The sequence below is a fragment of the Perna viridis genome, chromosome 14, assembly GCF_037379345.1.
Source record: "Perna viridis isolate PV_CMFRI_1.1 ecotype Kerala chromosome 14, ASM3737934v1, whole genome shotgun sequence".
Lineage (NCBI taxonomy): Eukaryota > Metazoa > Mollusca > Bivalvia > Mytilida > Mytilidae > Perna > Perna viridis.
The window spans coordinates 23,642,313-23,668,287 of record NC_142458.1 but is presented as its reverse complement, the minus strand read 5'-3'; the positions used below and the strand labels follow the sequence as shown (position 1 = coordinate 23,668,287).

Here is a 25,975-nt window from a genome sequence, read left to right as displayed (position 1 = left end):
AAATATACAATATAATGAGCATAACATGTTACTTTAAACATATTTATTCAGTCAAATACATTTCTGTTGGAATTTTTACACAGTACGATCATATACAATGGATCAGGAAACAAGATAAACTTATATTAGTCCATCTCCTTATAAAAACATGACATGTTGAAATCTGTATCACATGCTTTATCATCCCTCGACCTGTATTACCTGTATATAGGAGACACGATTTGATACAGCATGCGATAAGGATTTTGACATGAAATATTCAGTATATATCAGAGAGTCGACAATAGGGGATATTAAAAGTATTGTGAATCACTCGAAATCTCCAGTGTCCCACAGGGACGATCATCGGCCCACAGTATAATGCCTATTTATGCCAGATGACCGATGCATCCGCCCAGTCAAGAACCTGTCGTCCTTGACGTCACACTAGCAAGGCCTTTGTGACGAAGAAACTAGTCATTGAGAGGCAAAAAAGGGAGGGTCCATAATTGAAAGTCTTGGTAGTTCACCAGTCATTTTATTAAGCAATTATATATTTATAGATATTTAAAGTTATTTGGCTGGATTACTGGAGGGCCTAACTTCCACAAGTTACTTTCCGATGCCGTTACATATACTGGTTATAATAACATTTAAAATATTTTACGAAAAAATATTATCTTTATGAAATGCTTATACATACCCTTTATGGCTAAACAGTGTACACGCATTCATTTAAATATATGAGCCTTGGCTAACATGAACCTCATTTTTCCAATGAATTGTTTGTCTTGAGCCGTTATTTGATTTATATCAGTTGCTAGAAATAAATCTTTGTTTTTTTTATTTTTTCTATTATAACTTTTTTCTGTCGAACCGAAGGCCACGCGTCTAGACCTATTCCCTTCATCCCAAAAAAACGCTGCAGGCAATGTTTTGCATTTAGCATGCCAAACTTGTACAGGGAGCTGATATCGGAGATATACCAAAATCACTTGCAACGTATACCTATCTTTATAAAGCCACGCCAAATTTTGAAACAAACCTATCCATTGGGAGCAAAGATAAGATGATTTCAATCTCGTTGAGTGGAGGTTTAAAGTGATGAAATAAATAAAAATAATACCAATGAATACACAGATACAGAAGCCTAAATCGACCATTCTTTTTTTATCTTGAATTTTCAACTTATTAATTTGTTATTTTTTAATTAAAAAAAGAGTGGCCGACATAGGCTTCTATACACAGATCTCAATTCATTTCACATAAGTCGAAAAGATTAACAACGAAATTCTATATCCTAAAAACATGACATAAATAAAGCGATAAAAATATAAATGAAAAGTTTTTTAACCTTTGTTTATTCATTTGTGTCAAACTTAACCGTCTCCATCACAATAATTACAGTTTTGGCGAAAACAAAAAAAAGTGAACTGTTCGCCCGAAAAAAAGGCATTATCGGTGTTGGCTTTGTCCGTATATTAAACGGATTGGAAATTTAATCAATTGTAAGATAATGTGAATTTAAAATCTGTCAAAAGCTTTCTTGATTTGTTACCTATAGTCCCCAGCCCCCAGCCCCCCACCCCCAGAAAGTGGTGTGATGGGTAGGACTCGCAATGCATGAAGCATGTTTGTCTACCAAAGTTTTGTTCGTTCTAGTCCTCTAATCCTGCATTGTATGTAAATGAATGTGCGATGCAGTAAAATTATTACCATGCATACCTGCAAAAGAGAGAACTTTCGATAAAAGTGTCCATATATATTGAAGCTTATAGGTGAAACTCCTCCTAAACCTTTCATTGAATGGATTGGGTGAACACTAAATAAAATACTAATCTTACATGTATCGGATGAATAGCATTGTCTATGAAATCATTTTTGTTTGATAGTACTCACTGTCCTTTTTATGTTATTCATTCGAGAAAAAAATACTTACATATACAATATAAATTAAAAGTCTACTATAAATGTAGGTGAAGTGAGGTAGCATCATTTCTTTTTCATTTATTTTATTTCTTTCAAAAGGTCTTTTCCCGTCGACAGTGTCGATTGCTTTTTGTCCATTTACGTTCACATTTTGTAATTTTTTATTTTTAATGTTTAGCTAGGCTGCCCTGTCAATATGTTCAGATTTCATATCAAGGGAAAAGCAATTTAAAATAAACGATAATGGGAAACAAGGGCGTGGTATTCATTCCATCCTCTTGACGCCTCTTATCGGAGGCAGCATTGTAACGTCATACCATCGTTTGCAAGACGAAAGGTCACAAAACGATAGCTCGGAAAATATTTATCAGAATACGTCTGGCGTCTTTTAGAGAAAAATCTGACAGTTAAAGGTTAAAATATGTAATAGAGAATTTCCGATCTGTATGCATTCTAAGGTATTTAATTATACTCTAACATACTAATCTGTGTTCATTATGTTTTATCTCCTTCCAAAAGTCTTACAGCGTTTAATTATTTCGACTAAAATGTACTTAATAGCTATGCAATGTCGTTGCATAGTCGGGATAGGTTATGTTTCCATCAAACGTCAAAATGACGAATGAATTGTGAAAATATGCATGGGTTGCCAATACTGACTTAAAAAAAGTTCTAAAGACAGTATTTTTACCCATATTACATTTCTTGAATCAGTGACGATACCAGGTAATTTATCTATTGTAAATACAAATATATTCATGTATCGTAGCATTACTGAGGTCTGATTATAAATCAAAAACAATTTTAAGTATTGAAATAAACCAAACTACGGAGTGCATAATGAAATATTTCTTTTGTACATTACCTGTAATATTCAACCATCGTTCTTGTTATAACCTTCTTGATAATCTTACACACACTGACCTGCACGACACTGAACATACCTGTTGGCTTGTTTATTTGTTATTTTTATTATTATTATTATTATTATTATTATTATTATATTAAATCTCTATTGGCTTTTTCTGGTAACTGATATACTTTTGTCTTTTTTGCTATTACTGTTTTTTACTGCGATGAGTTTTTTTCTAGTATATGGTCATGTTCTTATTTTCCGTTTTCTGAGGTGTGAGTTGTATCGATTGTCTACTACTATTACACATAACTATTGTTTTGGTGTCTTTAAGGTAAGGCAGCAATATAGTAAAATATTTTTTTAGCTAATTTCATTTCAGATCAATTGATCACGTTTTATTTTTTGCATCTTACTGTTTTCAAAAGCATGCCTTTAACATCCTGTCTGAATTTTCGACTTAAAAAGCAGTAAATCAGTGGATTCACAGAGCTACTCAAAAGATACGATCGGAGGAACAGTTGATATACTGCTTTCTCTGTGTTTGACAAATTTGTGTAAAAATCAGCACCGCTCACATTTCTTAGTATAGCAATGACACAATACGGAGCAAATGTCAACATAAATACGATTGTCACTGCAAACAGAATGAATGTTGTCTTACCAGCTTGATAAACTCTACCATGCACGGCGGAGTCAGACCCAGAACACCCCGAAAGCCTCTTCGTGTTTCTTCGAAATTGAACACTATTGGATCTGATTCCACTCATGCTATCTTTTACGTCTGAGACTTTAATTGATGACATCGATATGTTCTTATTCATGTCAATATCCGACGGAGAACTATCAACGCAACTAGTACTAAATGCAATACTAGAAATTTCTGTGCTTGATATGCTTCCTCTTACTTGTTTCTTGTTAGTTGTTGTTTTTGACCGGAAAGTTGAACTGTTTCTATTCATAACAACGGTTTTACCAATGATACTATATACTACAATGAAAAATAAGTCAAACAACAAGTGCATTGACAATAGAAACATTGTTAAAAAGAAAGGATATTGGGTGGTTAAATATCTATCTTGGATCAGACAGGTCTTGCCGACGACATTAGGAGCGAGTGGTACCGACATGGTTCCATAAAGAATAAGTCCTGGCCACGATACCGCAAGGGAAATTATAATTGAACCAATAATAAACTTTATTGCAACTTTTTCGGTAAACCTATATTTAGAATGGCTGTACTTAATTCCAATAAAGCGGTCTGCTGCTATTCCAATAAGAACAATAGACGATGCTGCGTTAAAAACCATCGACAAAAACCTTGATATCTTGCATAACCACTGATGGTCAAATTGTAGAAAATACCGAACCATGAATATTTCAACCGGAACTGAAAGTGCACAGTTCAGAACGTCTAACCATGCAAGCGCTAGAATGAAAATATCAGATGACTTCCGAGCATACGCAACTGTTCTCCCGTTTGATGTTTTGCGAATTTTGTTGTGGTAGATCATGCAGACCATCGCGTTTCCTGGCAAGCCAGTTACAAGTAACACAATTAAGTAAACCATTGAAGGTAAAAAAATGGAATAAAATACTTTGTCATTTGCAGTTGTAACAATAAAATGAATTAGATCATTTGTAAAAGCAACTTTCCCAGGAGTATTTAAGCTTCCGTTCTGAAACGACGTATTACGGATCAAAGTAGGCATACTTGGTGCAGGTGTTGTCTCTGATATTTCGTTAAGTTCAGTCTGATTCTGTGTCATATGATCTGAAACTGAAAAAAATGTACTTAAATCAGAAATGTTCATCTTATTATAAGAACTATTTAAAACAGAAAGTGGAAAGAGGAATCATTTGAAGAGAAAACAATCCTACAAAACAATAACAAAACCAACAACTGTCTATTAGCCGTAATTGAGAGATGAGAAATGTCCATTACCGCAACCTGCATTTAACTGGTCCTTTACACGACACTTTGCAAATCACTGACGAAAGAAGGTCTATATCAAAATTACTGAACACTTCACAGATTCTACATGGTTATAAGACATTTCCATCTCTCTCTAATTACAACCAGACTTTTTTGCACATTTTATTAACTGAAAAATAATTTCCTGTAAGTAGTCTGTTGAAAAAGTAATATTAAAAGCAAACTTTGCTGATCTACATTAAAATAAACCGTCGATAGTAGGTGGTTACAAGTCACCTATCTGATGTTTTTTACTTTTACAAAAGGGAATTCAAGGGAAACAGGATTGGAATGGTAATAGAAAAAAAAACACAATCCAGTGATAATGACCAGACAAAGAAATTAAACACACAACACAAGGCACATAATATTCAATACGTCTCTTTTGATTCTTGGCTTTAAAATCCAACTTGAATTTTTGTTGTTTTTAAATGTGATTGATCAATTACAGAATAAAAGAACTATATGGTATTGCTATGTTAGTAATATAGCACATGCATGATATAGATTTCCCGTTTACACCCTATACACTCCAACCCTTCCACAGTCCCACTCGCCCTTTTCACACTCCCGCCCCGTGCAGGTCCGGGTGTCAAAAGAATTGGCCCGCAGCAGCGCTAAGCTTGTCGTAAAAGGCGACTAAATAGTGCTCAGAACCCTAGCCGGGAGCTAGGGCGCTGTGCCCAACTAACTGGGTTGTGTGCCCAAGGAGGTGGAATGGGGTACCCCTGAGGTATTACATGCTGGGATTGTCGAGCTATAGTATAGAAAACCTTACCGCAAAACATGGTGGTGCACCGTGTTGGGAAAGATGCCAAGTTTCTAGCAAGTTAAAGAACTCTGCTGTGGTATTCGATAGGAGTAGGAACCTTTTCTCTCCGCCACAGGAGGCTAAATTGCCCGACCCTACCAATCTCTCCCGTTTTCTAGCGGCAATCAAAATTTGTCGACCCTATTATCCTTGTGTCCCATCCAATTTTTCATTTCATCATCATTTCATGTTCATTTTATCATCCACTTCATGTTCGTAGCCTGAATAAAGTAGAAATATTGCTGCTCGGGCGTTAAACCCCAACAATCAATCAATCAATTTCACATTCCCAGTCCCCCTTCCCACACTCCCACTCACTCTTTTTCACCATTCCACATAGAGAAAAACTTATTCCCATGCAGTAAATTCCAAATTCATCTTTGTGTGTGTACCGTTTGCTATAACTGTATTATTAGATAAACAACTAAAATTGTTTGTATTATAAAAATTTAATTTAATTCATTATTTTCAGGAATTAATGTATTGAAATCGATTTTTCCTTTATGCCTTTACAGAATCCTCAGTCCCAAACACTATTTCCCATCCAACACTGCTAATCTAACCCATTTTATATCTCATATTAACCATAGAATGAAGGTTTTACCCAATTGTATGTACTGAGGTTATAACCTACAATTACACGTGTAAATCAGCCCATATAAAAGGCTGGCTGCAAACCGAGAAATGATATATTGCCAAAAATGTCACATGCACTGTAAACGAAAATTAAGTGATTTTTAAAGAATTTTAAAGTACTAAAAGCTTACACATTAAATAATACATGTAATAACTTAATATGATAGATGCTAAACGACTGCTATGAAATATGTATAATATGAAATACTCAAATTATATGCCGTTACAGGACAACATTTTTAAATTTGACAAATGCTTAATTTTCGTGAACAAAAGTCGATTATAATATCTAATACGCTTTTCTGTTACGGTACAAATCGTGGAAATACAATCAAAATATAAATATTTTGATATAATTTAATAATGTTTATATTCGTTAATTATCATTTTTACACTTATTAACTCGACGGCGAGAGAAGAATCAAATGTTGTATCAAAAGGTTTGCACTATTTTTGAATGAGGAATTTCTTTGATTTTATTTTTTGCTTTTTTTATCGATAATATTATCAGAAGAACATGAACGATACACCATTGGCAGCATATACGTACCCATCGTATGTAACTTGAATAAAATTATCATTACCAGTTATATATATATAAAAACGTTTCAGAATATGACGACTTAATTCACTACACTGCTCCATCGGATCAAATTGATACAGGGAAAATATGTAAACGTATAGAAAGGTCTGAAAAATTTCCAACAATGTTAGAACTGTCAAATTTGCATGTCATTAACTTGATAAGTTGTTCCACTGTGTAAGCATACTCCATTATATTAACAACCCTACACAACAATATATGATGTAGAGATACACGAATCACGTAAAACACCTTTTTTTAATCACTCACCGACAATATTTCCATAGCAATAAGTTAGATATTAAATAATGTTGATAACATCACCTTATTACTGCACTTTGGTCACTAAATTTAAAAAATGTTTCCATTTGTATTATATGAATAATAGGAATATGAATGATTACAACATATTCCATCAATCTGATAAAAGTTAATATAGATATGATTGTATCATCATACAGCCAATTAAATGAATACCAACATACAAATCCTTCGTCTACTAGTGTAAAACTTATTATTAGCTTTTTTGCATATCACACGTTCATAAAGATTGTCATTCAAGATAACTTGTATAATTACATTGGATAGATATGTGTTATCTTTAAACCATCCTTAAACATATATTCGGTGATGGCAGTGTTAAAAAAGTCACATTATTCATGCAACGCGCTCGTCTGTAGGAAGTTATACATTACTGTTACATCTAAATATCTAGCAAACAATACAAACAATAAACATAAATACATATGTTGTACATATAGATTCGTACGTTTAGGGAAAAGCGAATTAATCTTATAAATGAAAAAAATGCAAGTGTAATCACTCTTCATCATACGGGTTTCATGACAAGGGTCTTATCTAACTGGTACGTTTAAACAAAGGGGATACACAGTCATACTTTTTATTATCATTTGACAATAAGGTAGGGATGGAAAAAAAACAAATACAAATACAAACTAAAACACAGACACAAAATAAAACTGAAAAGGTTTGACACCAATTTGTTCAACGTCACGTCATAGTTTTCCTTTCCTCTTTCGTCCAACACGGACTTGACTTTTTTATGAGCAACTCGGCGGGTGTTTCTAGAAAAGCAGAGGACGCTTTCTCTACTGATGCACCTGGTCCATACTCCCACAGTAGTCCGAGTTGCTTATTTGTTTTTGTTACTTTGTATGTATGATTATAGTTACTTTATGTTCTTTGATGTGTATGTCTGTTTTCCATGTCTGGTCTTTGTCCCTTTTTTACATTCTTTTTATTACTGCTATAACCTTGCTTCCCTTGATTACTCTTTCAAGCCTGAGTCTCTGAAGTTTCTATATCAACAGACAATAAATAGGTAAATATTGTTTTTTTTATGAAATTCACGTGAGTCGAGCTTCAAGTGAAACGAATATTTACTTAATATGAAATCCATGTGTTTTCGCGTTTGATTTTTTTCTCAATGATTTCGATTATAAATATTATGCGAAATGCATGTAAAGGCTCCATTCACACGATTTCAGGTGAAGTCTGTCACAAAGTTTGCTCGATTCAGGAGAAAGTCTAATGAAACTCATATAAAAATCAAGTGAAAATATTTTGCCTGTATAAGGTTCGGATTGCGGAAACTAGGAATCAGGGTATCTTGTTTCCTTACACTGAGTTTCTTAAATAGATGTCGCCCACCGTACTTTTAATTTTCTTACAGGCCATGTTGACCATACTTACATTTTTTATAAGATAATTATCAAACAAGCACTCAAAATTATAGCAAGGAAGATATTACATAATGCATCTGAATAATTATGCAAACCTAAATACCTATGTTTGCTACTTGTCATTATGATTCATTGATGAGTAGAAGATATGCAAACATACATGCATATTTTTACGTTGAAATATAATACAACTGTGTAACCTGGAGATTTTGAAGAAATCATATGATAGGACTTGAATGAGATAAAAGGACGTGAAGAAAACAAAATGTCGTATTTGAAGATTTGTATTAGGTGTTTCTTTAAGAAAATCAACAATGGATAATAGCATTGCACACACTGAATTACAACTGTCTCCGTTGTGTCAGAATTTTATAAAAGATAAATGGTTTTTTTTAATTTAAAAATGCTTTTTAAAGGTGCTATTCATTTTCTAATATAATTGTTTCAGTAACATTTAAAAACAAAGTTTTCCAATGCCTACGTCATTTTTATGATCGCGTTTTAAACTTAACGATTGGCGTTTTGATTTCCTGAATAAAATGCAATTTACCTTCAATCGCATTTTTTATTTCCTGAAAGCTAAGTTCTTAATGGCTTCCCTTGAGAGGAAAAAGGGAATTATTTTACAAACCTCTTTTTTTTTATAAAAACCGTATTAAGCAGCACCGTGTGAGAAGGTATCATATTCAATGAAAGACCTTGGATAATAAGAACAACTGCTCAAGACCTTAGCTTAACATCCGGGTAAAACTACGTCAGTTTCTTCAGTATTCAATTGATTGCGATCTAGTGCTTTAAAAATACAAAGTTAACATAAACCCATAAACCTAAACTCCAAAGCAGCTCCAGTTCCGTACCGTTGACGTTCCTCCACTAATTCTGGAATGGCAAAAGTAGTGCAGGCATGGAAGAGACCAATGCTCCGGAGTTTGCCATAAACCTAACAACTTATTTAACAAAATAATATAATGGACGATAGACAGGTTTCCTCTCAAAATATGGTTAATAACTTGGAAACGTTGAAACATGTCTTAATTTATGATTCACTGAGATATTCGGTTTTTGTATATTTTGACTTTCTATAAATTTAAGTGAATTAAACGTTTTAAGCAATAATTGGACAAGGACAATGCAAACGTGGAGATACTTATTATTTAAACATAGGTGTGACTTTGAATGCTTCTTTTCAAATTGTGTAAAACAAAACATCCTAGTTTGTCAACCCCGGACCTGACTTTTTATGAGCAACTCGGTGGGTGTTTCTAGAAAAGCAGAGGACGCTTACCCTACCGGTGCACCTGGTCCATGCTCCCAGGTATTTAGTGGAGTCCGAGTTGCTCATTTGCTTTTTTTACTTTGTATGTATGACTTTAGTTACTTTATGTTCTTTGTTGTGTATGTTTGTTTTCCATGTCTGGTCTTTGTCCCTAGATTACATTCTTTTGATTATCGCTATAACCTTGGTTCCCTTGATTACTCTCTCGCAAACTAATTGTTAATGATATCTAGTGTTATTTGCCGTCTCCAGCAAACTTGTAAATATGAAGCGAACAATCGTCAGTATTTAATACGTCAATGTAATTTAATCATTTCTGTTTGCTGAAAAAACGCCATTCTTTAAACTTGCTTCTACTTTTGCAAAATTTTAATCACAATGACAATGTAACTTAAAATCCCAAAATATATGTTAACTCTATACATATACATATGTGAGGGCAAAACTTTTTGTAGGTTATAACTGGTATGGAGCTGATATGTCAGTTAACTGCAAGCTTTATAGTCGTCTTTTGTTTGTGTATTTCTGCAACATATAATCAGTTCCTCTATTTCTGTTTTAACATTTTGCTGATTTTTATGTGTGCAACATGCCGTTTTTTTAACTCAGTTTCTCGCTCGTTTTTATATAATCAGGGAAAAAATACGGAGGCGTTCCGAATGTCGATTTTCATACTTAACCTAGATCGTCCGATATCAGAATGAAATGGCGGAACGTGACATCGCCTATCTTTTGATCACAGGCGAATTAATCAAACCAATAAAAAAAAAAGAACAACACCAAAACAATTTAATCGTAGACAAAAGCAAAATGCAGACTTATAGGTCAATAGAAAGAGTACACAGCCGTCAACTGTATAAAAGGAGACTTTAAAGATGGTGTACAAGTGGCTGGAATCGAATTAATGTCTGAAAATTGAAAATCTAACATATGCATTACAAGTGATTTAATGACTTTCAGTTAAATGCAATTTTGCTTCACTTGTATGTATACTTGTTTTTAATTTGTTCCAGTTCCTGATGTATAGAGATTCTAATTAAAAGTAATGTTTATAATTATAGTTTTGCGATATATATCCGATCTCTTTACGCCTTCATTTTAATGCATGTCAACCTGTAGAAGACACATAATGCAGTTCTTTTCCTCCTTTGTAAACTTTTACGCGAAAACAACATGGTAAGAGGAAAAAGTAAAAGTACAAACGGTTTTCAGTACACAATTATATTTAATACATTTATTCTTTTAGGACACGAATGTGGATAGTTGCGGGGTGGTAATCCAACAAAATACCTCAAATGAGGTTAAATGATGATTTAGACTAATAATCATAACCTTTGTCACTTTAACCGAATTTATAATACGTCCTTTACCTGTCAAGTCTGAAGGCAAATGATGATAGCTTAAATCAAATTCAGAGGCATGAAGATAATGTCTTATTGCATAATTCAGTTGCACCTTCCCATTTATAAGTAGATATAATATATCAGCTGAAGAATCTATTGGCTTGAAGATGCCCATGAAGATAGCAACAGCATACAATATCTTATATGATTGCACAATGGCACTCTGTTTTCAAGAAGGCGCACAACAGTGTGAAAAATTCTTCTAAGATTATTTAATAAATGTGTTAAATCTGACGTTTTTTTTGTGTGATGGAGGACTTCTTGTACTAATAAACGATCTGGTAATGAAGATTTTCTACGTTTTCAAGCAAGGGAATGTGATATCACATTAGCAGAAATGTTTTCAACATGGATATCTGTAGTTTGAACCTATTTTCCATCGGAATAGCATCCATGTATTAACTATATAAGAAACTCATAATGCACCAAGAAGAAAAAAGAAAACTAATGTCATTGAGAAGTTCGTGCTGAGGATTCAAACTAGAATTTCATTTATTGCAGAAAGAAGTAGATCTCCCTGAAGAAAACTGATTCAATAAAAGTGTTCCTATAACTCGATTTTCTTCGCCATCAGAAATATATATGTATGCTTCTATATGTCATCCTGTAGATGTAATTAGTTTTATTAATCAGATAATAAACATATTACGAACGGGTATTTAGGAAGTTTGAACTGATAGTGAAGGTAAAAACTGCCAATAGCAGGGAACAAAATACATCAACTTTTCACACAAAATATGGCCACCGTAGAAATTTCGGTTGCTTTTCCTATATAACAAAAATAAATCGCGCATATCTTTTTATGATCTGAGAATCAAGACTGAGATAATGATGCACCTGGAGACATAACATTTAAGTAATCTGCTCAATAAATTGTCTGTCTGAAAGTTACTACAGACTTGTTCGGTCACCGGATTTGTTAAACAAGATATGACGAACGATGAATTTTTTTTTAAAAAATTAAAAGACTCAAAATCACTTCCTACTGCAATTTTCCAAGCCATTACATTTATTGTATTAACATTAATGCATTTACTGCAATTTCCTGTTATTTCCCCTTGTTATTCAATATATCTTTAATGGATTAATTCTTAACTGGTAAACCAGAGATGCATCCCTTGTGAGAAATCAAAGATTATTTTACATATCGTCTCATTAAAAGTTTATTTCGCATTATTGATCACCTATTATGTCAAAAACGAAGGTTTACCATGAAAAAATTATTAATCTCTAACACAATGTTTCTGTCAAATTGAAAAAGAAAGTACAATTTATATCTTATTTTCGCGCATAATTATTCATTTTGTGTGCTCTAATAGTTTTTTTTCTAAATTTAACAAAACTCTTCCATATGGCTTACAAGTTACCCAGTCGTATTCCCCCTACACCCAGACAAGTCTAAAATACAAAGTTGCAATTAAACATCTTGTTTCATATAGCATAAAGATGACCCTTGTCGAATGGTGTAGGATAAATACGCTATTTTAATGTAATAAAGTACATGTATACGAAAGGTTTCAGCATATCCTTGATTTTGGAAAATATTTTATCATTCATATCATTAGTATAGGGCTTTGTAAGAATTAGGCGAAATGGCAAAAATCAGAAACATGCATGGCAAAAACCTACCGATCTAACCTTATGATTTTACTCAAGGATACTTTCTCCATTTGTAAAGACTATCATATGAACTCTGTATCCCTTGATTTGCATATAGAAAATCAAGCCTTATTTCCTTGAATCAAACGGTGCGAATAGTCAAATTAAATTTTAAGAATGGTGGGTTTTCCATACCATGTATAACCCACTGCCTGATTCTTATAGATACTGACACTTAATAAGTATACAAAGTAGATAACACTTTGTCTAACAAATTAAGAGAGATTACTGTGGAAACAACACAGAAGTAAAATTTTCATGCCTTCCCACTTTACGCACCTATTGGCCATTAAAAAAAATCACAATAAATATTCTCAGCAATTTTATCTAAACTGATACGTTGAATACTTTCATGAACAAGACAGTTGGACTGGAAAGAACACGCAATTACAGAAAAAGCAAATCTGCCCCTTAGTATGAATTTAATTTCGAAATCGACACAAACGGAGAGCTATCACCTATTTTTTTGACAACTACGTCTTCGATTTCACGATTTGTAATTTCCCCGTTCTCGTGCCGTTACATTTCACTTCCTGCAGTGTATGAAGTGGTTAATATATTCACTTTTCTATGAGTCACGTCCATTTCACCGCTTAATTACTGAGAAAAATACGGTATTTTTTTTTTTTTTCCGTTCAAAAATTTTTTATATATTGTGTTTTTTAACTCAAAGTTACTTCTCAAGGAACACGGTAAAATTTAGCTGTATATGTAAAAACATGTTTATTTTGTATTTCAAAGAAATATGTTTTGTCAAAAAGATGTTTAACGTCGCTATTACAATGTCGGTTTCAAAATTTTCTATTTCCTCATGGTGTCTTTACTTTTAGTGTGTTATGAGTAAGTGAAACGGTAAAATCTGAAATCGGTAAAAAAAACACTTTCATGACAAAACATCAGGATTTGACAATATTATTTCATTCACGGAACTTGATATTGCCACTGTTTCTGCAACACTGGAAACGATTTTCATGGATTTGTTTACACTTTGTTTTTGCAGTGTATTTCAATGAAATTATAATTATTTTATTCAAATGATACAAAATGTATCTATACAGTTTTCTTTCATTCTGATGAAACAAACAGTCAAATTACGCTGTCAAAGTGCTAGCCTACGCCATACCACTGCTTGCTTCTTACTGATACTGACACTTGATATCTGAAACCTATATGTCGGAAGCAAAAATAATCGCTCATACAAATGTATATTATTAAGGATACAAAGAAAATATTTAACAATAGCTAAGTTGTTAGTAATAAGTACTTACAAACCGATGCCGTCGATATAGTACTGCTTTGCATATCGAGCCATAAAACTTTACAGATCCTTCTCCGTCATTCCTGCCTTAAATAATGAAGGCATTTCCATATTGTATAGTAATTTTATCGTTCTTGGAAGCAGTTATACAATCAGTCGACCCGGATACCACGTTCTAAGAACTTATTTAAATACCGCATCTCAATTATTATTGGATAGCAGGGGAATAGGGAATAATGTCAAGTGGGCTAATCTTATAACAAGTTATCGTTAACCCATCATATTGCCTAATGATACAAATATTTATGGATCTTAACATGTCGCTGTTAAGTGAGCACAAGTGTTTACTTTATAAAACATAATTTAGTTATCTTCATAACCGTAAGTTATAACATAATGACGGATTTTTAGAATCAGTGTCACAGATATTAGATATTCCCAACTCATTGTCATTCCACGCCTCGAAAGCTGCAAAGCGATTTGATAATAAACAAACACTATCCAAATGTTAGCATGGTTTATCTTTGTCAATTATTAAAATTGAATTCCAATATGTTTGAGTTTAAATTTATCATAGAAGACTTTAAAATGACATTAAATAAAGAATTTGTCGAAACTTATCAAATCTGATCGTTTTCAAATTGTACCATCAATCATTGGACCAACCAATATACAAAATAACTCGGTATACAGTAAAGAGACCTAACCAATCAATAGCTTTCACAAACCAATACAAACAATAATGTTCCCTTTAAAAACTTTTTAAAAAAATGCTCAATGAAAACCATGTTCTTCTGAAACATAAACTCCGTAAATACTATACTCTATACAAATGTCGCATGTGTTACACAATTTCTATAGTCCTTAACTTTACCTAAATTATCAGAAAAAACTTCTTAATTTAGGTCAATTAGCTTAAATATTAATCTACTTTATCATAACCTTACGTATTTGAACAATAATGATAAGAAAAAATGTAACTGGTTACTTCTGAATCGCCAGTGTTAAAGCTTATACATTCAGATTTAAATTTTTTCGTGAAATTCATAAGGGATGAAAGACGTTTAAGACAACTTGAAATCTGCGAAAGTGCAGAAACTTGTGATTAAGCAAATGATATACATTAATCAAGCGAAATATTCTGAACGGAGAATAATTGTTTTAAAAACTCAGTCACAGCAACATTATAAATTGTTAAATTCTTTATACAAAAGAAAAAACGTCAAACATTGGGAGTCTATTAAAATTTGTTTATAAAAAAGTACACCTACAGTTTGTTTTATTAGCTGTTCGGTGGATGTTTCTAGAAAAGCAGGGGACACCCACCATACCCGTGCACATGGTCCATGCTCCAAGTTTTTTATGAGTCCGAGCTGCTCATTTACTCTTGTTGCTTTGAACGTATTATTTTGGTGCTTAAATGGTATTGGTTTTGCGCATCTGGTTTTTATCCCTGGAGTGCATTCTTTTGATTTTCACCATAATCTTGGTTTCCTTGATTACTCTCTCATACTTAGTGTGTGCGTCTTACAGTCATTGTTACGTCACAATGAATTTCTCGTTTTTCTTTTCGTCATCAAACTTATCTGTCCTCGCTTTGTGTATATGGTTGATGAACATGGTTCACCGAAAACACTTTAGAATGTTTAAGAAAATAAATTTCATAATAAGGTTTAATTATCTTGCGAATGTGAAGGAAGAAACTGGATTTAACCACGAACACATTTCAGAAGTATGAAATTGTCATAGAAACATTTGTTGAATCAATGTAATGTAGTGTCAAGAAATAAAATAAACTGAACTCTGTTGATTGTATCAATTGCAGTAAGGTCGAATATATGATGTAGACATCAAGCGATTGCAAAATTGTAATTTGAATTAAGTTGCGCTACTTTTGGGAAATGAATCGTGCTTATGATACGTTATAGTTATTACCAGTTTACATAATTACTGAGTGCACGGATGATACAAATCAATGAAATCATCCAGATCTATATTAGAAATTGTCTTCGTTATATTGCAAAATGAATAGTAGTCATTCATGTGTTACATAAAGTTATTAATCTATATCGTTATCATATATTTTTTTCATCATCCAATTGGGTTGTTCCTTTCTTGAATGCTCGTGGAAAAGGACAGTCTTTAATCTTGTGGATTAAATACAAAACTATAGTCTTAAAAAATGTAAAGCTTGATGATATAAACGGTTGAGTTATGTGCCAGTATGAAATATCAAACTTTTTTTAGGCAACACTTTTATAGGTTTTTTTATCTTCTAACTCTGAGAACTTTTCTTCACAACCCCGTGATTATTGATACCAGCAAAACATTCGTATTCCCAAGAATCCACACCAACATGAAACGATTGGAAAAATGTTATATATTTTAATTCTAATGTATTAATCTATCTAAGTACCTTCGAGACCATTAAAATATTTTAACACGCACATCTCCACAATAAATTATATTACATATAAATGGCCAATGATGGAATCAGTCAAAAATTCCAATTAAATTGAAATTAGTATTATGACTTGTAAAATCAATATCATCAAATATTATCTCACAATTAACAGTACAGCACAGCAATTATTCATGAGACAAAAAGGAAGCGTATTCTCATCATTTTATGTAAATTGTAACTATTGTTTTAATCATTTCTAGAATTACCTTTTAATCATTTCCTACTTGTGCAAGTTATATCAAATACGTAACCAAAATGCACTTTAGGTTTTATTGAAACGGGTTTCAATTTTTAGACATTTCAATTTTATCCTATCATTATTTTAACGACTTTAAAAGCACTAGAATAGAAAGTTTTTCACTTGGTATGGATCATTAGTCATGGTAATTATAACGTAACTACATACAGATGATACTACACCTACACTCATACATACATCCTACAAAATTGAATATCAAAGTTGTGTATCAAGAACGCTACATCAAACAAACCTCTGATAGATGTAATAAACAACGGCTATATAAAGCATATAATCCCCATTGCATATTTCGTATCAAATATGTACATTATCAAATTATATAGGTTTAAATTCTTTTATATTGACACTATTATGGGTTTTTTTTTATCAAATTAAATACATGGTTAAAGAAAACTATTGACCAAACTATACGATAAACGCGATGACTTTTCATTTCGTATTGTCAACTTTTCTGTCATCTGTGGCACCATCCCTTCAGCACTTGTGTAGGAAGTATGCCAGAGCATGCCGTAACTACGCAGACTTTTTGTGCAACTCGGCAGGTTTTTTCTAGAAAAGCAGAGGACGTTTACCCTACTGGCGCACTTGGTCCTTGCTCCCAATTACAAGTGGAGTCCGAGTTGCTCATTTACTTTTGTTACCTTGTATGTATTATTTTGCTTAGTTTGTGTTCTTTGTTTTGTTTGTCTGTTTTTCATGTCTAGTCATTGTCCCTGGATTACATTCTTTTGATTTCTGTTAGAATCTTGGTCCCTTAATTACTCTTTTACATCAATAGATACTAAAAAACCATATTTACCCATCCTCCCCACTCAAAAGCCCCATCCACCCATACATTATACCCCCATTCCCCATCCCCATTATACAGTAAATGGGAAGTTTCCAATACAAGAATATTGTCATATATTTTACTCCCCGATTCACCTACTCTCTCTTATTTTCTTATTTTCACAGAGTCTGACTCTTTATTGACTCATGAATAGTTTGTGGTCACTGCCTTGGCACTATGTCATTTTATTTTTATTAGAAATGTCAATACTCTGAATAGCCTTCTTATTACATGTAGGTTCAGACGGCGATCGCTTAAGTGTTTCGACCTTCATTTTGCTGGACGTGTAATTGTTTAATCAAACTTCAAAATTAAACCCCTGATTGTTATTATAATACAGTCATCAAAGCCATGTTTAGATATTGATAGATTAAATCGACAATTTTAGGCTAAGTAAGAATCACACAGGAAAAATTGATAAAAAAGTATTTCGAAATAAAGAGAAAAAATATCTGGGACGAAACAAATTTAATTTCAATGATATCAATTTTATGAAATTGCAGTATAATGTACGAGTGTACAAATAGTTCTATCATTACATAAGTGGTTTAATGAGAAATATACATAATACAAGACATGTAGATTCTCCTTCAGTCCAGAGACAGTTAAATTTTAGATTTCAGCCCACGAGCTCCAGCGAGAGAATTGGAGCAGAAAAATATTTCTCTCATGAAATCTATAGAAAACTCAGCGTAATATGGCAGGAAAACTCTCACAAGAATGTTATAACTGCCCGGTGGTTACAAAGACATGTGCATTTTTAATCGGCCTGAAATGGGAGAAAATAAACTTAAATATCACAAAAATTGAATTGAGATAAAAAGCAAATCCTAAACCCACATATGATACAAAATATCTTGAGAACAAACACTTATATTTAGAAAAATAGTCACAGGTATTCTCAAAAACATAAAGAAGAACCTTCAAAACGTCTTATGGCGAGGTATTTAGGTCAAGGAGAAAGTGAAAACTTTTAACTGGAAAAAAGAAATAACAGGTTAAAGGCAAATTACGAACTTGCGAAAGGTCAAGGTTACATACAGAGCTAAACTTCGGCTTCATTACGGGATAAATTCATTGCTCTTTTGTTGAATATATTTGACAATTTAAAGACCATAGCAATTTTGATGAGTGTACGAGTAAATATCACTTACGCTGATTATTGAATTGATATTTTGCTGATGACGTCGTCTATGATAAGACCAATAACGTCTTTATTATGGAATGATATTTTAAATAATCGCTGTACTTTATCGACAATGATGCTGTAATTGACCTTAAAATCACAAAATTCCCATAAGAGTAACCTAAATAAATATTTGCCTAATTAAGCGAAGCATAATCCTTTCTGAATTAATTAATTAATTTCAACAAATCCTTTCTACTTCTGTGCCTTATTTGTAAACTGGTTATCAATCTTTCATCTTAAAAGCCGTGGGCAAACTTCTGGGAAAATTATTTCCGCACAACTGGGGCACAAAGCAAATTACTAATTTTGTGTCACATTTTACAACCAAAGAGGTTTTGAAAACAATTGTGACATCTAATATTGGGTTTATGTCATTTTAATTTATGATCAAAGATTGATTAGTCCTGTTATTGAGTTTAAACAGGATACATAAACGGTAATAGATAAATATGTGTTTGCACTAAACTAAAAAAAAACGCAAGCAAAAATCAAATTCAATTTGCTTTATTCCATATATTCAATGTAATTTACAAACAACTTAATACATAAATCTTACCTCAAAAAGTGTGCAAAGTCTTTAACCAAATTTGTCCACATGTTCACACAGCAAACAAAACTGTCATGAATGAAATTTCAATGTAAATATAATGCATGTCTTATTTGTCTTATTTTTCCTCGTGCAATTATTGTCTGAAATACTTTTCTAACGTTAATTTCATGTTAATATTCTTATCAGTTTTATCCTTGCATCAAATGGGCTCAGATGAACTGCAATGTACATGTTTATATATTTGCATACTATTAAGGCAACATTAATATAGGAGCAATTGTGTCTTAGAAAGCATTGTTGATATTAATGTCGTCAAATGAATGATATGAATTAATGTCTGCAATATAGCAATAAACTTTTACCATTGGTTGTTTACAAGAAATATAAGCCAGACATGTTTTTCATATTTTTTTCAGATGTTTAAGGGTATATTGATTACCTTACAAACGTAGTGCTGAATTCCTTGCTTTTTAATAAAGCAGTCTTTATAAAGAGCAGACAGGAAGTAATTCATGCATGTAAAAAACCCACCATACTCATTTTTATTTCTCGTTCAAAAACTATGTTACTGGTCACAACATCAGCCTTAGTTTATAATAGGTTGTTGCATTTCGAGAAAAAAAATATATAGTTGTACATAAAAATTGACATTGCGCAAGAGTTATTACTCTTGATTTTCTTTAATTTGGTTGATTAGAGTGGGAGATGAATGTGTGATTTTCTAAATAAATACAGATCTGAAAACTGGAAGGGATTTTGTTACGTGAAATATAGCATATGTAGACTGAACAATAATTGTTTGTTGGGTTTTCTAAATCATGAATCGCCTTTCCTTTGGCATTGTCTGAATTTTATATGAAATTGAACTAAAACAGTCGGTCAATAATACTAGATCATGTACATGTAAATATATAGATAAGAAAACTATGGGAAATTTCAGTACTAACTAGGGTTAAAAAGCGCACGTATAAATGTATCACCATGAGATAAGAAAATCTTATTTCTATAACATATAAGTATGCATGGCATCATTAGATAAGATATAAAACTTCCAAAACTAACTAGTGTTTAATATATGTACTATCAGTAGGTAGGAAATGTTTTGTGGGAAACTTCATCACTGACTAGGGTTAATTAAAGTACATATAAATATATCATCATTAGATAAGAAATATCTTATAAAAACACAACACTAACTCATGTTACTACATTTGCATGGATCATCATTAAGCCGTAAAGTATTTCTGCCTACATATTAAATTAAACAGTGAATGAATATTACTGTAACTTTCGACAACATGGCCTATCATATTGACTATGAATAATATTTCTTAAAAATGTGAAACAGTATGAACACTTCATGATCAATTGTGCATTGTAATACTCCTTCAAACAGACACTGATCTATCTTTATCTTTGACTAAAATAAGTTTATTAATATAAAAGCAAAAAATATATTTTTATGACAATACATAGTGTGATATTTTGAGGGATATGTTTTTGCACATCAAAGCAGACATACTTTCGTTATCATGTAAACGAATAATTAAGGAAACCAAGATTCGAGCAAAAGTTAAAAGAATTTATTCCAAGGATAAAGAATAGACAGGAAAAAACATGGTAACATATAAAAAGGACCAAAGTACGTGAACATCGAAAGAGTTCTCTAGTATTAACTGGAACAGGATTGTTTACATATGTAACAATTAAGTAGCTCTCCAGATTAGAATCATGCAAAATGTGATTCATGGTTGAAAGACTACATACTTTCATTTTTGATATTTTGTTTAAAATGTTATAGTAAACAGAAATTATCGTGTGGCCTTTCTTGTAACATGTGCTCTTAGGAAATAAAAATCATATAGAATGTGCTGTAGAATTCAAAATGTAGAAAGATAAATTAAGGGAGATAACTCTGTAAATGACATTAAAATGCAATAGAACCTATAGGATTTGGATTATCACCTAAGAGCAGACAGATTGAAATGAATGATAAAACATTTCATCATAAAGGGCCTCAAAACAACTTAATCACAGAAATTGAAATGTGTAGCCTTTTTTAGGTGCAACACATATTACATAGTTTGCATGGCTCTAACAAAGAATGCTACTTAATGCGTCGTTTGAGTAACGTTTCATTGATTCTCTGTTGGATGTTCTGTGGCCAGATTTCTAGGCAAAAACGATTGACTCTGTTGAATTATATTTATGATCTTAAACTGTGAAAACTGTGTGAAAGAGTAATCAAGGGAATCAAGGTTATAGCGGCAATCAAAAGAACGTAATCAAGGGACAAAAACCAGACACGGAAAACCGACACACGCAACAAAGAACATAAAGTAACTTAAATCATACATACAAAGTAACAAAAGCAAATGAGCAACCCGGACTCCACTAAAAACTGGGAGCATGGACCAGGTGCACCGGCCGAGTAAGCGTTCTCTGCTTGAAAGTCATTATCACAGTCAAAGTAAGACACAAAGTCCAAACAGCTAACATTCCGGCCAATAGGTACAATGTATAAAATATGGAATGATCACTGACAATTTTATTTGGACAGCTATTATTCTTGGAAGTTAAAATGATATGTACCCAGATGTTTTTGGTTTTAAATCAAAACCTTCATTCGTTTCTATATATTTACATGTTTAAAATATTTTTTTGTCGTATACTCAGACCAGACAAATGTATTGATAATAACTTCCCACTGACTTTTGATTTGATCTGACAAAATTATGTTTATACAGTTATAAAGATAAAAATATTCTCTGAGAAGGTGGACAATTTACACAAAAAATAATTCAAGTTTAGAAATTCTTATTTATTTTGATCATCAGAGTTTTTGAATTCGTTCACAGATTAATCCAATTGTCTTAATATTAGATTGTTTATGCTCCATTTTGTTCTGAAAAAGAAAGTATTCTTTAGAAGATAATTACTTATTCGTGAGGTCACTTTTCCACTAGATACGAACAAAAATATACCAATACTAAATCATATATATACATAGGTTAAATGTCATAATTTCTATATTTGTTTGTTTGTGTATGAATTGTGTAACATAACGTCCCTTATGATAAACGAAATATCTATACATATGATGATAAAGACAAAAAGCTTGAATTGTCGATATTAATACAAATATGAAAAGCAAGATCCATTTCAATTACACTTCTACAACTTTCAATCGTGTGAGTTAGCACTAAGATAATTAGTTTTTCTGCAATAAACGAATTGTAAGGAAACCATTATTTTTCCCAATCCACACTATTTTAACTTTCATAAAATATGTTCATTTTGTACAATGAGATTTTTACACTGCGTCGTTAACCACTTTACTGCTTTGCTCTTTTATGTCTGCAGAAAATTATTTATGCCATTCTAATCACAATTATATGGTATTAATAGTGCCCCGAAATACCAACAAAGTAGAACCAATCAAACGTTCAGTCTAATAACTTCCCATTCCAGTACATAAATTCGGACATGTACAAACTATTAAAGCCATGTTCAATCACTTTAAATGATATACTGTAAACGTATTAATTTTCGCGGATTCTGTCAAGAAAGCAGACTCGCAGGTATCAGTATCAATTTGCGCGGATTAAAAAACGCATAAGCGTTATATAGTGTTAAAAATCATTTCCGCGTGTACTATTTTTCGCACTTTTCCGTCCACCACGAAAAGAGCGAAAATTAGTATACCGTGAAAATTAATACGTTTACAGTATTTGACTACAACAATAACGAACCAACCTGTACAATATCACAAAAATGGAATCCAAAATTCAAAACTGCAAAACATACATCATTCTGATTACCGACTCTTTTTTAACCATTACAAACAAAACACTTCACATTAAAAAGTAATGATGACTTTAGCATGTTTAGTTGCAAATCAACCAAATTAATCTACGGATTAGAATGCAATTTATGTATCTAACAAGATCATGATTCAATCCCCTCTATGAAAGTTCATATTCTTGATAAAAAAATATACCACCCAAACGATCAGTCCCATCCTTAGTTAAAACTACCGTAGCGAAAGAGGGAAGTTACGGATACGCCGACTTTGCACTGCAATACCTAACTAATGCAGTGATAACATCAAACGTATATGAAACCTTTAAAGCCCTTGAAAGATGAAAAATGACTTTTTCACAGTTTTCAGCGAATATCTTGAAAACTATAATAGATAGAAAAAAACTTTCAAACGCTGAACTGATCCTTGTGATAGTCCTACCAAAGCCTTCTTGAGTCAAAATTGTTGGACAACTCCTTGTTAAATTTATTGCCCTTGAAAGACAAACTTTAACAAGGTCAGCGATTCAGGTTCATGGAGCCTCTTGTTTTCAACTGATGGTCGGCATTCCATTTGGAACAATTTATGTTCCGTTACTCGCTGACCTATTATTTCAATCTTATGAGGCTAACTTTATAGCCGATCTGTTCAAAAAGAAGGAATGTCGTTTGGCCAGATCCTTTGATCTCAGTTTTCTTTATATAGATGACGTATTGTATTTAAACAATCCTAGTTTCAAGGATTGTATACGTCGTATTTACCACCAAGAACATCAGATAACGGACGCAATAGACAATATGAAGTCAGCCTTATATCTTGAACTATGGAAAAGGAAAACTCATGATCAAACTATTGGACAAACTCGATAACTCCTTTCAACTGTTGCAAAAATCCATACAGCTGATCGTATTAAGTTTTCATATCACTACTAATATGTTATGTCAGATCTTGCCAAAACTACGTGGACCTATATACCACGCTAGACTTATAACAATTAGGATGCTGGGACAGGGTTTTGTTGCTACAAGATTAAAGTATCCTGAACTTGTGGTCGGTTGAGGTGTATCCAACTGCACCATGAAAACCGATCTTCTCACTGTGCCAGTTTTTTTTTATTTCGTTTAATTTGGACGTTACATTTTTCAGCAACTCGGTGGTTACTTACATAAAACTTATATAAAAGCAGAGGACGGTTACTTTATCGGTGAACCTAATCCATGCTTCTAATTGAAGTGGAGTCCGTGTAGCTTATTTACTTTTGCTTCTTTAAGTAAATTGTTTTGTTATTGTATGCTCCATGTCGTATTTGTCGGTATTCGCTGTCTGGTTTCTGTACTTGAAATATGTTCTGTTGATTTCCCCTCGAATCTGGGTTCCCTTGATACTCTTAAATACATGAATTCTACAGTTTGCTTTAAGTATTTTTCTTTTAATTTCATTGAGTAGTTGTATTTTCTATCCTTCCGTTTCAGTTGGCATAAATAGAATATATAAATAGAATAAATAGAAGTTAATTGACCATGAGAAAAAGTCAGTGTTGTGTAATTTCTCATCTAAATTTGAATCAATACAGTTTTTCACCATGATAAATGGCCGTGTTCATTGCAATGAATATGAACCAATAAAAATAATATACAATACCATGTAAAAACATTAAAAGCTGCGAAATAGCCTTGGCGTAGTTAAAAAGTAAAAACAGCAAGGCATTTGCCTTTTACCTTGTATTTTTAATTGTTCATTCTTGTAGATTTACAATTTGATTTTCCTTGATTTGTTTGATCTTGTAAATTGCTACTGAATATTTACTCCGAGTCAACAGCAAAATTTCTGCAATCAGTTTACAAGAGGGGAACGTAAATTGTAGTTTTGTGCAATGACTACACATATAAATACAGCCACGCCCAACAATTTGTTTAATTAACAAATAAAGCTATTGCTATACCAATAACTTGGGTGATAATTTCTTGTTGTTCTGTGTTTTGTATTTTATAAAGTTTAAAGACATAACTGTACATTGATGAAATAGAAGGAAGCGCCATACAGTGCCTGAACCGATCCGTTCAGCTATAATTGCAATCGTTCATCGATCACCAATCAGTGTCCCACCAGTCATTGATCCTCTAAACTGATCTTTTAAACCGGTGATCGCTTCCTTTTTACATCACATGACCAAAGATCGGTTTATATATTTTACGGATCGGCTTATTTTTCTCACATTTACTAAATTATGTAAATTCAAACATTAATTAGTTTATTTGTCTGTTAAATATCCTTTTTTTTTAATTCAAAATGTTGATTTATTTTTTTAAACTAAAAGTAAATTAAATATGGCACTTTAATTTGATTCGTTTCAATTAAATTTGGAAATTTACATGAACCTATCCCATCATTCGTCATTTTACAAAACAAAACTGCAAACAGATCGGTCACGGGTCATCGGATTTTGATCCGTTAGCGATAATTTAATTATCGGTCATCAATTCTACAAATAGTTGCGCTGATAGGTTCAGGGACTGTACCTTTACAGCATAAATAAACATCGAAATTGGAAATTGGAATAACTTTCCACACAAACTTAAGAGGCAGGTTTAACGTTATTGACGAAGTCATAAGCCAGAGAAGCTATAAACAATATTGCAAAATAGTTGACATTACTTGTCGATATATAAAAAAAACAAATCATAAACTGCATTCATAAACTTCGAAGAAGAAAGCAGATACATAGTAAATGATTCAATAAATATAAATGAGTAAAATATGCTCCATAAAGACACAATTTATATGCGAAGCTAAAAAAATTATTGATGAATTTCACTA

The 25,975-nt window shown here is 32.4% G+C and overlaps 1 protein-coding gene across 5 annotated transcripts; it reads right to left on the bottom strand.

The window, feature by feature from the left end:
* Positions 1–28: 28 nt before the first annotated feature.
* LOC148598694 (5-hydroxytryptamine receptor 2B-like) lies at positions 29–14,559 on the bottom strand. 5 transcript variants are annotated; one of them, XM_088561102.1, is made up of 3 exons: positions 14,076–14,559; positions 4,476–4,541; positions 29–3,752 (listed from the first exon to the last, which is right to left on the bottom strand). In XM_088561102.1, the coding sequence occupies exons 1-3, from the start codon at positions 14,107–14,109 to the stop codon at positions 3,160–3,162; spliced, it is 693 nt and encodes a 230-aa protein (XP_088417228.1). In that variant the 5' UTR covers positions 14,110–14,559; the 3' UTR covers positions 29–3,159. The 5 variants fall into 5 exon arrangements, with proteins under 5 accessions (XP_088417228.1, XP_088417229.1, XP_088417224.1 ...); XM_088561103.1 differs by lacking the exon at positions 14,076–14,559 and adding an exon at positions 6,734–6,988; XM_088561098.1 differs by having other exon boundaries at positions 29–4,541; positions 14,076–14,348.
* Positions 14,560–25,975: the final 11,416 nt, after the last annotated feature.